The 11,470-nt window shown below is 34.6% G+C and overlaps 3 protein-coding genes across 4 annotated transcripts; 2 read left to right on the forward strand and 1 right to left on the reverse strand.

Annotated features, from left to right (window-relative positions):
* The first annotated feature begins 585 nt into the window (after positions 1 to 585).
* On the forward strand, positions 586 to 2,167 carry LOC130676227 (mediator of RNA polymerase II transcription subunit 6). The gene is made up of 4 exons (XM_057482324.1): positions 586 to 957; positions 1,250 to 1,409; positions 1,491 to 1,915; positions 2,008 to 2,167. Exons 1-4 carry the CDS (start codon positions 930 to 932, stop codon positions 2,103 to 2,105), a joined length of 711 nt encoding a protein of 236 aa, XP_057338307.1. The 5' UTR covers positions 586 to 929; the 3' UTR covers positions 2,106 to 2,167.
* A 151-nt stretch (positions 2,168 to 2,318) lies between these two features.
* On the forward strand, positions 2,319 to 3,426 carry LOC130676225 (uncharacterized). 2 transcript variants are annotated; one of them, XM_057482321.1, is made up of 2 exons: positions 2,319 to 2,468; positions 2,575 to 3,426. In XM_057482321.1, the coding sequence occupies exons 1-2, from the start codon at positions 2,319 to 2,321 to the stop codon at positions 3,424 to 3,426; spliced, it is 1,002 nt and encodes a 333-aa protein (XP_057338304.1). The 2 variants fall into 2 exon arrangements, with proteins under 2 accessions (XP_057338304.1, XP_057338305.1); XM_057482322.1 differs by having other exon boundaries at positions 2,340 to 2,481.
* Positions 3,427 to 4,047: 621 nt separating this feature from the next.
* On the reverse strand, positions 4,048 to 10,221 carry LOC130676219 (hemicentin-1-like). Its single transcript, XM_057482312.1, has 13 exons — positions 8,461 to 10,221; positions 8,216 to 8,348; positions 7,828 to 8,033; positions 7,548 to 7,658; positions 7,249 to 7,452; positions 6,702 to 6,998; positions 6,245 to 6,375; positions 6,025 to 6,184; positions 5,581 to 5,877; positions 5,103 to 5,423; positions 4,663 to 4,950; positions 4,262 to 4,371; positions 4,048 to 4,186 (listed from the first exon to the last, which is right to left on the reverse strand). The coding sequence occupies exons 1-13, from the start codon at positions 8,561 to 8,563 to the stop codon at positions 4,073 to 4,075; spliced, it is 2,475 nt and encodes an 824-aa protein (XP_057338295.1). The 5' UTR covers positions 8,564 to 10,221; the 3' UTR covers positions 4,048 to 4,072.
* Between the last annotated feature and the right edge of the window lie 1,249 nt (positions 10,222 to 11,470).

Below are 11,470 nucleotides of genomic sequence, written 5' to 3' on the forward strand. Positions count from 1 at the left end.
TTTACAAGTTTCCTGAAATTGTACTGACTCACCCGACTTATCTTCTTCATTATTCCGCGGTGCGATTGCATGATAGAGGGGGGGGGGTCATCAAAAGATATCATACCGGCAAATAATAACACATTTTCCCACTTAAGGGGTAACGGTAACCGATTTTTAATTCAATTTAATTTACGGACAAACACTAGGAACCTAAAATAGAGAGTCTTCAGCGTTTTTTAAACCCTTAACCTAGGGCTAGAAATTTCGTATTTTCAAAAATTCTAATTCGTCTCTGAGAAAAATTGTTTTAAAATTCTCATTTACTCTACGAGTGCAACAAAGATAGTCCCGTTTATTTTTCTGAGTGTGAGAAAGAGGTCCGGTAGCGGATCCCCTTAAAGACTGAACTCTACTTCCAGAGCCTTTAAAATTTATTTAAATAGGGATAGATTTACTTAGAAATCTTTAATTAAATCAAGAAAATGGTATTTAATACAAGAAATTAAAAATCTATAATCCTGCAGTCATTTAAAATTTTTTTGTTTGTTTTTATATTGACCTACAGCAATGTCGATAACTATCAACATTCAAATTTACCGCGTGAACAAAAAAATATACTGGACATAACTTCCTGTTGGGTGGCGTTGCACATGCATAGGTAAACAACATATGGGTGTAATTTATAAATATAAACACGTATATAAACAAATTTGGTTAATTAAAATCTCAAGAACGCACAACGAACAGAGTTGGAGTATCCCTCAAAGAACAGCCATTGAAAAAATAGAAAAAAAAAAGGACACACCACTTGGAAATCCACTCAGAAAAAAAGTATTGTTGTGATAATAATACCAGTAATAATAACAATATTTGGTTATTTAAATCTAAAACATAACCTCTGTGTTGTTAAGTGTCATACGTTGCAGAATAAACAGTATTAATTCAAGATGATGCCTGGACGACTCCCAGTTTCAGGTAAATATATTATTTATTATTATGGTACTGGAGTTAGCCGATGTCTAACAATTTTTGGACTTTTTTTTAGACGGTAAATTATAAAAAAAAAAATATTTAAAAAAATTGCACTTGTAGTCTTTGAAATTTTCGACAAGTGCATATTTTTAGTTTTTTTTTTCTTCAAATTTAATTGTCCAAAAAAAAATCAAAAAATTTTTAATTGGCTGCTAACTTCAGGATCGTTTATTATTGCTATCATAGATTAGTTTTATTTTGATAACTAATGAAGAATAATTTTTACTCATCACAGATAATCCGCTGGGTTTGTCATGGCACGACAGTGCATGGATACCCGTTTTAAATCCAACAAATATAATGGATTACTTTTCAGAACGTAGTAATCCATTTTACGATCGTACTTGTAATAATGAGATCGTTAAAATGCAACGGCTTAATCCTGAACAACTTCAGTAAGCACTCAAAGCTATATTTTTATTTTCTAGTTGATTATTTAAACAACAAGTAATTAAATAATATTGTTACTATTATAGAAATATGACAGGAGTTGAATACATTTTACTTCATGTACAAGATCCGATTTTATATGTAATCCGTAAACAGCATCGTTACTCACCATCCCAAGTAACTCCTCTAGCAGACTACTATATAATTGCTGGCACAGTATATCAAGCTCCAGATTTAGCTTCTGTCATCAATTCTCGTTTACTATCCACGATTCATCATTTGCAATCGGCGTTTGAAGAAGCCAGTTCTTATTCAAAGTATCATCCTAGCAAAGGATACTCCTGGGACTTTAAAAATGGTAAACCTTTGTCAGCTAAGAAAGAAGCTCCTCTGCGAGAAGAACCCAGTTCGTTGTTCCAACGGCAAAGGGTCGATATGCTTCTTGCTGAAATAACACGAAAATTTCCACCACCTGTTCCTAAACCTGTACAAGCTCCCGCAGAACAACCCAGTAAGTTTATCCTCCTTTTATTAAATTTACTAATTACTTATATATTTAATAATAAAATATAAATTTATTATTATTTTATTTTATTGTTTTAGCTGTTGAAATAAAACAAGAAATTTTAACTTTAAAAGAAATAAAGACTGAGAAGAGAGATATGAAACCACCGCCAGAAAGAAAACCACGAGTTAATTAATTATTTTAATATTTTTATCAAATTATATTAAGTATATATATTTAATAAATTAAAAAAAAAAAAAAAAAAAAAACAAAACAAAAGGATAAATAATTAATTTATTTTGGCTATTTTCACGCTGTATTTTTGACAAGTTATGATTATACAAGAATATTTATTTATTAAAATGATTTATTTGATAAAATACTCTTGGCTAATGAAAAAGTTTTAACGATGAGTGATAATTGCGGTTGTGGTAGATATGGATGCACATGTGTCGATTATAGTATTGACAATGTCACAGCATCCAATGACGATTTTATTTTACGAATGAGACACTTGAAATGCCGGGTAACTCGTCTGGTTCGCAATCAAATGAGAAAGGTCTTGATTCAAAGTATATAAAAAATTATTATATTGTTTTAAAATCAGACACTTGGTAATAATATAAAACTTTATTAAAACTCAATTGAAAAATATATTATTACAGAGTATGTCAGAATCACGTGAGACTAATTATTCAAGTTACCCCGCAAGCAGTAAGTCATCGTCAAAGTCAGTAAATAATAAGGGAACTCAGTTGTCATCCTCGTCCTCCATAAATCTACATGGAAATAAATTAATAGACCATACAAATACCCGACAACTAACTACAACTTCACAGGAATATACAACAGACTCTTCAATACGTAATTATTCAACTTCATCGGTGGAAGAATCAAAACCCGCAGTTGTTCCTACACAACAGACAAATCGTAAACAGCCAATAGGTCATTCAACTGTAATTAATCCCCCAGTTTCAACTCGAATAAGTCGTGGCTCAGATGTACAGAAATCATATGTTCCTCACGATATTGATGTAATTCATCCAGCAGCCAAAATACTACCAATACCATCACCCACGACACAATCTGTTGCAGTAGAAACACTTGCAAATATGTCTGATTTAACAGAATATACTCCATCAAATTTCTATCGGCACGATAATACGATGGTGGATTCTTCAACTCAAGCTACAACTCAAGTGACTACTTCAACTCAAGCAACAGATTCAATAAACAGAGCTACGTCTACTGCTAAAATTCAAACAGACCTAATAACATCGACAACAACGACGAGAAATACAACAACATTTATCGGAATTATTTATGATGGACTAATAAGTATTACAAGTTTTCTTTATAGAATTAAAAAAATGATTTTTATGATATTGTTGATGGGTTTGCTTCTGTGGGCGGCTGTGATATACGGAGCAATACTCGGTGCAGCAATTTGTACCAAAACCGGTGGATATCCTTTATTTCAGATCACATTACCACCTTCCAAACCTGTTTTTTTCTAATAATAACTTATTTATTTATTTTATTATCTAATTATTATTGTAATAGTAGAGATAAAATAGTTGCTTGTAATATAAAGTATTTTTTACTCTTACGATTTCTTGTGATACAATATCAGTAAAATAATAGATTGAACTTGGGATTTTCAATTAAAATTTTACTGAAGACGTTTAAAAAATTCACGGCTCAGAATATATATTATATATATTTATATATATAGATATATCGTGTTGAATTATTTAATAGACAATGGTAAAAAATTATTACAAGTAAAATTTATTTATTTTAATTAAAAACTCCAAGCTCCGAGGGTTTTAGTGTCAAAGTAATAATTGGAAAATTGTCTTTACTTTAAGACTTGACACAAAATATATTAAAACTCGGAGTAATACACCGTGCGTATTGTAATTCTGAGTCAATCTGACTGAATAGATATTTTCTATTTTTCAGCCCTATTGTCTCATTATTTTAACGACCGAGTTGATAAAAGTCATTGCGATTACTTTTAAGCACATTAAATTATCTTCTTGTTCTTTTAGTTTTTAGTATTTTTGTCTTTTTTAACGTGTGCGTTGTGTGTGCTGGTCACTCTCAGCTACTCTGATATGTTTTATTGGTAAAAAAGAAGATGAGATTTATAAACAATCATTACACGCAACTCTCTGGACCAGGTATGGAATTAGCTATTATTATTTCCTTCATCATATTGCGATCTGCTTTGAAACTAATAGGTTCCCATGATTTTGTAGAAAATGGATTCAACTGAAATTTCATTTAATAAAATTATAATTATTAAATACCAAATAATAATTATAATTATAGCGCATTTATACTTACAGTACATTTATTTGTCTGAAGGCCTTGTTTGTGAATGTCGTACGGAGCAAACAGCGTATCCGGTCTTACCGGTAAAAATAACTGTGGCTCCCGTTTTACTTTTTCTTGGTCTATAATAAGAAATATTCAATATTTTATTGTTTATTATTATCACTGGCGAGTCATAAAAATAACTATTTAATCAATATTTATGCAATTAGTATTTTATAAATAACATCTAGGAAATGATAAAAAATTACATATTAAAATAATCATGAGTGATCGATTGAACTAATCCGTTTTTTTTTTTTTCTTAAAGGCTAATAAATTAAAATAGATCTATAATAATTTTCTGTGTTTTAAAATTATTTTATTAAAACAAAATTGTCCTGATGGCTTAATAGATATATATATGTATATACCTTGAGGAGACTGAATAATATCAGGTTGATTGAGCGCGTAGTCTCCCACTTGTTTTAACGTATACTCTACAAAGTATGTATGATCACCATGTGTGACATCAAGCATTGAATTATTCCTTGAGTCTGGAGGACTTATGATGGGTTGTTTCATATAAGGTTCAACGTGTACGGGTGATGTAGTACCACGTCGTCTGTAGAACATGAGCAGCACCGAGAGTACGGTTATACCGAGGGTCATAAGACAGCCAATGAGCAGCAATAAAAGAGGGACAAAACTGACTCCGGTATCTGTGTATTAGGTTTAAAAAGAATATTTAAGTAAGCTGAGAGATAAAAAGATATATAAGATGAGTTTAATGAGAGTGTGAGAATAAAAAGATCAAGTAAAGGGATTTCTAATCATTCTCATCAATCTAAATAGCCAGATCATAAATTATTACCAGTTTGTTTTCCAGAATCTCTTAGTATAATATCTTCCAGTAGGGACACTTCGCTTCTTCCTTTGGCATTAATCGCGTATACCATCAGATAAAAATGATTGGCTGGCAGAAGATCAGCCACGGGGATACGAAATACTGGCGCCTCGGGACTGATACTCGAGATGTTTACCCTCAGTAAGTTTGTCTGGGCTTCATAAGCCTCTAGACGAAAATCTTGACGTAAACCACCATCGTATCCAGGTGCACATTCAACATCTAGAGTCTCAACACTTTGATTCAATAATGCTTTTAACGTGCAGTTATTAACTGGACTTGGTTTTACTGAAATGATAAAAGAAAAAAAGAAAAGAAAAATTATTTAACACGATAGACTATAATAGTTTGTTTGAATGGGCGGGTGGAGAAGTAGACAAGTAGAATGAGAATGTATAAATGATCGATGGGATAGGAACAAAAGGGGCCAATAGGTCGCGCATACCTGCTGGAATTACTTGGTAGACGCACGGCGTCTTTTGCTTCCCAATCGCATTCCTTCCCCAGCAGGTCAATGCACCGTAATCCCTCTCAGATATGGGCGTGTAGATGAATTCACTGGATGTGCCGTTGTTACCGTCAAACTTGGCGGGTGCAAGCTCAAAATTCTCACCGCTATTGTTAAATTCCCATGTAAAGTCAACTTGATTCGGATCAGCGTCTACCTCACACCTAATCTTTACAGATTCATCCAAAGACGCTCCTATTATTGTTACGTCTTTCGTTTTGCAAACTGGAGCAACTGAAACAAATATTATTATTATTATTATTATTTTTTATTCTTGACACTCAGTCTTCTATTGACAAGAGAGATCAGATCGACTTAAGAGTGTAAGAGGAATAACAAAAACAATTAAAATAAAAAAATAAATATTTAATTAATACTTACATTGAACACGTAAAGGTACAACTGAACTAGTTGTTTCCCCTCTGTCATTACTTGCCAAGCAAGTGTAATTTCCACCATTTTCCCGTTTTATTTTTTGCAGCACCAGATTCTGAGAACTCATGACAATCCCAGCAGTGGCATTCTGCACCAGAGTTATTCCCTGTGGGTAAATATTTATTTTATTTACTATTGTAATAAAGTGTAAATAATAACAACTTACATTATGCTTCCAAGTTATTCTATTATGCTCAGGATTAGCACGGACTTTACATTCAAAATAAACATCATCCTCTTCTTTGATATTCTGTGCATTAAGTGTGTTGCCTATCTCCAGCTGCACTTTAGGTGGAACTGTAAAGTTTTATTTAAAACAACACCTCAATCAATAAATTTTATTATCCTATTTGTTTTATTCATAACAATATCATTTACTTTAAACAAATTATCAAAAGAGAGACTACTGCTCAGCAAAGAATCTCAACAACTTTAATTTCTTAAAGTTTAATAAAATAAAATAAAAGTAAATTATATAAGGATTAAAATTAGAATTTTTATACTCAATTTATATTCATAGAAAAGAAGAGCAAACGAGTGGATTGAAGAAGAGGCAGAGGAAGGGCTGGGAGAGAAGGGGGGGGGGGATGTTCACTCCATTAATTCAATGAAATTAAACTCACAGACGACATTCAAGTGGTAATAATCCTCGAGAAAGGCATTGCTCAGTGCTGGATTGTCTCCTCGACATCTCAACTGTTTACCGTCATCTTCGGGTGTTGGATAAAATTCCAGTGTACTGTACACTACCGTCGAATTACTACGTTCAGTAATGCTACCACTTTTAAATTCTTCATTGCCCTCCAGCCAGTGGACTTTTGCCCTTGGATGAGATCCAGTTACTTCGCAGCTCAGGTTGTACAGTTTACCCGATACCAATTGCAAAGGTTTCGACATTATTGTCACGCTCTCTGGCTTTACTATAAATAATAATTAACAATAATAACAATAAATCATTATTTTCTATCTACTACATAGTGGTGAATAAAATAGTAATTTAATTGACACCCAGGATTATTATAACTAATTGGAATCTATCCAATCCAGAAAGTAACAGACGTGTAATTTACTGAAGTAAATAAGCTATTTTAAAATAATAAGTATAAAAGTGTCGAGAAAGTTTTTTAAAGCTTTTTCAGATAGATGGACATTAATGAGTCAAGTTCTTACGGTAGACATCTAGCAAGACAGTTTTTTCTAATGGCGGGACGAGTTTGGTACTGCTGGCCCGACACTTGTACGTAGTATTAAGGTGTCCTCTCGTTAACTTGGGCACTACAAGCGTGCTGAAGATGACGTTCTGCCCATTGGTATCCACGTGTCCATCAACTTCTTTTCCATTGACGAACCACGTGATAACGGGTGGTGGTTTTCCTGTAAAAAACCGAATACTATATTTTATAAAATGTTCATTATCAAAAACCGAGACCGATATATATAATACATATAAAAATATAAGAGTAACTTGCCTCCTCTAACTTCACAAGATAACTTAAACTCTTTGCCAACTTGATAAGGACCAACCACAGTGTCAATTTTCCTCCCTGAAGTGTCATACATCAAAAGTTCACGTGGTGGATCTGTCAAGATTAATTGGAGATATAATTAATGACTGATACAACTTGGCTAAACTAATAATTGACCTCTCTATCTTAAACCACTACTACTGTCGAGTTATTCTATACTACTAGCGAGTTACTCCTTCAAGGGATAGGAAGAGAAAAAAACATACGAGAAGGTATTACTTACAAGTGACAGTGAGATTAACTTGAAAGTTTCGGGTAGGTGACTTTCGGAAATCGACACGACATCGATAAATACCCTCGTCAGAGAGTTGAATGCTATCGAGAATGAGGGCAGCGGGTTTAGATATTGTCACAAAGTTTGCACGAGGTCGTACGTCCTCGTCCGACCAATTCAAAGCCCGATGAAAAGACCTTCCACGGGCATCGATACTATTACAACAACAACAATATTATTATTATTATTATTATTTTGTTGTTGTTATATATAGAACATTTGTCAATAATTGAATATTGTAATATTGTAATTGTTATTATTTTATGTGTGGTGATTTTATTATTGTCGTTTTCCAAAGTAATAAAGCTTAGGGGCTTGATTAAAATGTCATTCTCACCTGTAGATCGGTTTGACCGCATTGTCGCGGAACCACAAGATCATGTAGACTCCGTCGCCTCTTGTGGACGGTTCGATGTCGCAGGGTAATGAAGCGCTTTTACCCAGAACTGCGGTGACTTCCGAAGTCGATACTAAATTATTAGATAATAAAAATATAATAATATTAAATTTCATAAGCTATTATAAAGTTTATATTTTATTATCACTTTGATGTTTTATGATAATAAAAATGATAATACTCACTCGGATCGTCATCTCTGTCCCAGTTTTCGTCAGCATTAACGCAAAAAAAGAGGACAACGAACAAGTAAAGTCCTCTGAGGATTAGTCTCTCACCAACTGCCATCCCAATGTGCTCAACCTTTTCGCCTAGTCTGAGGCAACAGTATCACCAACACCGGTAGTAACAAATAAACTTTAGATTCAAGAGAGTATAAAAGAATAATAATAAAATATATAAGAATAGAAAAAGCTTGAGTTTTCAAGAAAGAGATGAAAAATATTATAAAATTAAAGTTGTTCTCCTTTCTCAAATGTGACAAGTACCGGCGAATAACGACTCCTTCCCGGGTCGTTGTCGCCTCTTTATTGTCATTCCACGACTCTCACGGGAAGGGAATTTAGATCCCTTGACCCTTTGCTAGATACTACGATTTTCGGCTCCACTCTCGGTGAGGAGAATTCGTCCTGTGTAATCTCCACCTTCTCTCTTGGAATAGAGTCAGCTCAAAAACTCTCTTACTGATAAACCTCAAAGATAACTCAAGACGATGACGATGACGATGATGATGATGATGATAAGAAAGACAGGAATAAGCTAAATTTAGTGTCCAGTGACTGCGTCCCTCAAGTCAAACGTCCAATGATTATTGAGATGTGATCTCCAAGTATTAGTTGTAGTAGTTGTACATGTAAGTGGTGGATCCATTCCCTCGTCTATCAGGATCATATCGTATCGGCTGACCAGTATCAGTAAAACAACCAACCCTCCACCAAATAAATTATCAACACACACTTAAATAATGGTACACACGTGCGGTATTAAATCACTGCTGGTCTTACTACAGCATTCGGATTTTAACGTTATACATCAAAACACTTAATAATCCACGGCATGTAGCTAGCCAGAGAGAAATACAGCTCAAGAGACTCAAATCGATTTGTACTCTATGCTGCGGAAACTATTACGAAATTAGTAACCGAGAAATAAATAAAAAATACAATTATTTTCCTCAATACATCACTGGACATATGAGAGAGCAAAAGGATGACGAGAACGAGGAGAAGGATGATGAAGAGGACGCTTGGCTATTGTCTTCCTACTCGCTACTCAGCTCTCAGCCACACAATAATATACATTACTACTTGTTTTTTTTCTTTCTTTTTTTTCTTTTTTCGTTTTTTACTTTTATTTCTTTCTCTCGTTCTCGTTTTTTTGTTATTTGCCAAATGAACTTCCGTCCTACCGGCAAAATGCACTTGCAACTCGCATTAACACACTCACACTGACATTTACATCCACAACTCGGTTCCCAGTTCCCAGTCTCTCCGATCTCTCAGAGTAAAAGCGAGAGAGTGATAAAGAGTGCTTTTTTTTTGTCTTTATATTCTGGATCTACTCTCTTGACGTCTTTCCTGTAACGTGCCGCTCGGATCGTTCCCTTTACAGCCAAACGACTTGGCGCATTTTATCGCACCCCCGTTTCTTTTTTTTTTTTTTTATTATTTTTCAAACTCTTTCTACTTCACTACCCTTTATGATGATTATCATTATTATTATTTTCACTCTGTTATTTTTGCGTAGATAAGTCCTGGCATGGTCCACCCTGTGTCGGCACTACACACCGTGTTATATTTTCTAATTAATACTGTCGGGTGGTCGGCTGTCGGTGCAAAACCGCGTTAGTACTACTGTGGTACCCGTTGGTCTCACGCTCGTTGTCGACGACGACGACGACGTCGTTGTCGTATCTTCTCGGCCGTCGACGTGCCAAGTAAATGTGAGTGAGTAAAGTATACAAATATATATATATTTTATGTGATAGTACATAGAGCCCCCGCGTAACCAACTCACGACGACGTCGACGCCGAATAGTACGTCGACGCATCAGAGTCCGTGTGATTTCGGGTGTTTTCGTTGGGCGATCGTTAGGTGAGCGCGCCTCCCCATAACATACAGCGCATACTCGTCTACCTGTAGGGTACTACAGACCCTACAGACCCTACAGACATATCACACTGAAAGTAAAGAGAAGAGAAAAGAAGACAAGGTGCGTTATCACGACTAGACTCTCTCTCAGTACCAACTCTTGGTTGGCTCTGCTCCGGTGTAGCGTAAATTTCTGCAGGGAAGCCCCCGTAGCCCCCGTACTACTCCCACCTGCTTCAATGCCTATTCTCCAGCACCACCACCAGCCTCTTTCTTCTTCGTCTTGTTCTTATTATTATTATTCTTGTCTTCTCTTTTTCTCCAGCAGCAGCAGCAGCAGAAGTAGCAGCCACTGTACGTCAAAGACCGTCTCTTTCTTTATCAGTCTAAACGTGCTCCTATATATGCTATTTTATGTGTATGTGTATAAAGGTTTAGTTGCCGTAACCGTTCATCAGTGCAGTACGATGACACACCGAGGGGTTGCGGCCACGCAAATTTTCTCCTCACCCTTTCACTCCTCATTCTCCTTGCGCGTCTCTCTACCGGGTTTTAGTCTTCTATTCCTCTTATACATTATTATACTATTGTATACAACTATAAGCTAACCCTTTAGTAAATCCTATTATAACAGCTACTTTTCTTTTTACATAAATATTTTCATATTTTTTTTTATTTTTTTCTTCATGTTTATTTTTTTGTTGCTCTTCAACATCCATTCGTCAGTTGTGCTCTGGCACTTGGGAAAACGAATTTTCGGGTTGAAACTACGTATGAACATGTATACAAAAGGAAAACAATAACAACAAAATAAATTGAAGAATTAGCTGTCGACTATATTTCTCTTTATTTTTATATATATATGTAGTTTAGTGCTGTCAGAGTAGTATACTAAAAGTGGAAACTCAGTAATATAACTGTGTATATGAAAACGCCGTTTGAGGATAATTTTTTTGCTGTCATAAAAAAAATGTTAATTTTCTTCAGTAACTCCCAGGTGCTTCACCGGGTTTTTATTACTTTACCACGTCTCTACAATAAAAATCTAAAGGTACAAGGATTTATATATCTATGTATGTATTGTTATCTAGATATACCTAGAGG

Source organism: Microplitis mediator, chromosome 10, assembly GCF_029852145.1.
Source record: "Microplitis mediator isolate UGA2020A chromosome 10, iyMicMedi2.1, whole genome shotgun sequence".
Lineage (NCBI taxonomy): Eukaryota > Metazoa > Arthropoda > Insecta > Hymenoptera > Braconidae > Microplitis > Microplitis mediator.

Bases quoted from the DNA above. Each gene is read 5' to 3' on its own strand.
- LOC130676225 (XM_057482321.1), top strand. From the start codon at position 2,319: ATGAGTGATAATTGCGGTTGTGGTAGATATGGATGCACATGTGTCGAT. The intron at 2,469-2,574 runs GTCTTGATTCAA...ATATTATTACAG, and splicing joins TTCGCAATCAAATGAGAAAG to AGTATGTCAGAATCACGTGA.
- LOC130676219 (XM_057482312.1), bottom strand. From the start codon at position 8,563: ATGGCAGTTGGTGAGAGACTAATCCTCAGAGGACTTTACTTGTTCGTT. The intron at 6,185-6,244 runs GTAAGTTGTTAT...ATTTACCCACAG, and splicing joins GAATAACTTGGAAGCATAAT to GGAATAACTCTGGTGCAGAA. The intron at 5,424-5,580 runs GTATGCGCGACC...TTATCATTTCAG, and splicing joins CTACCAAGTAATTCCAGCAG to TAAAACCAAGTCCAGTTAAT.
- LOC130676227 (XM_057482324.1), top strand. From the start codon at position 930: ATGATGCCTGGACGACTCCCAGTTTCAG. The intron at 958-1,249 runs GTAAATATATTA...TACTCATCACAG, and splicing joins TGGACGACTCCCAGTTTCAG to ATAATCCGCTGGGTTTGTCA. The intron at 1,410-1,490 runs GTAAGCACTCAA...TTACTATTATAG, and splicing joins CTTAATCCTGAACAACTTCA to AAATATGACAGGAGTTGAAT.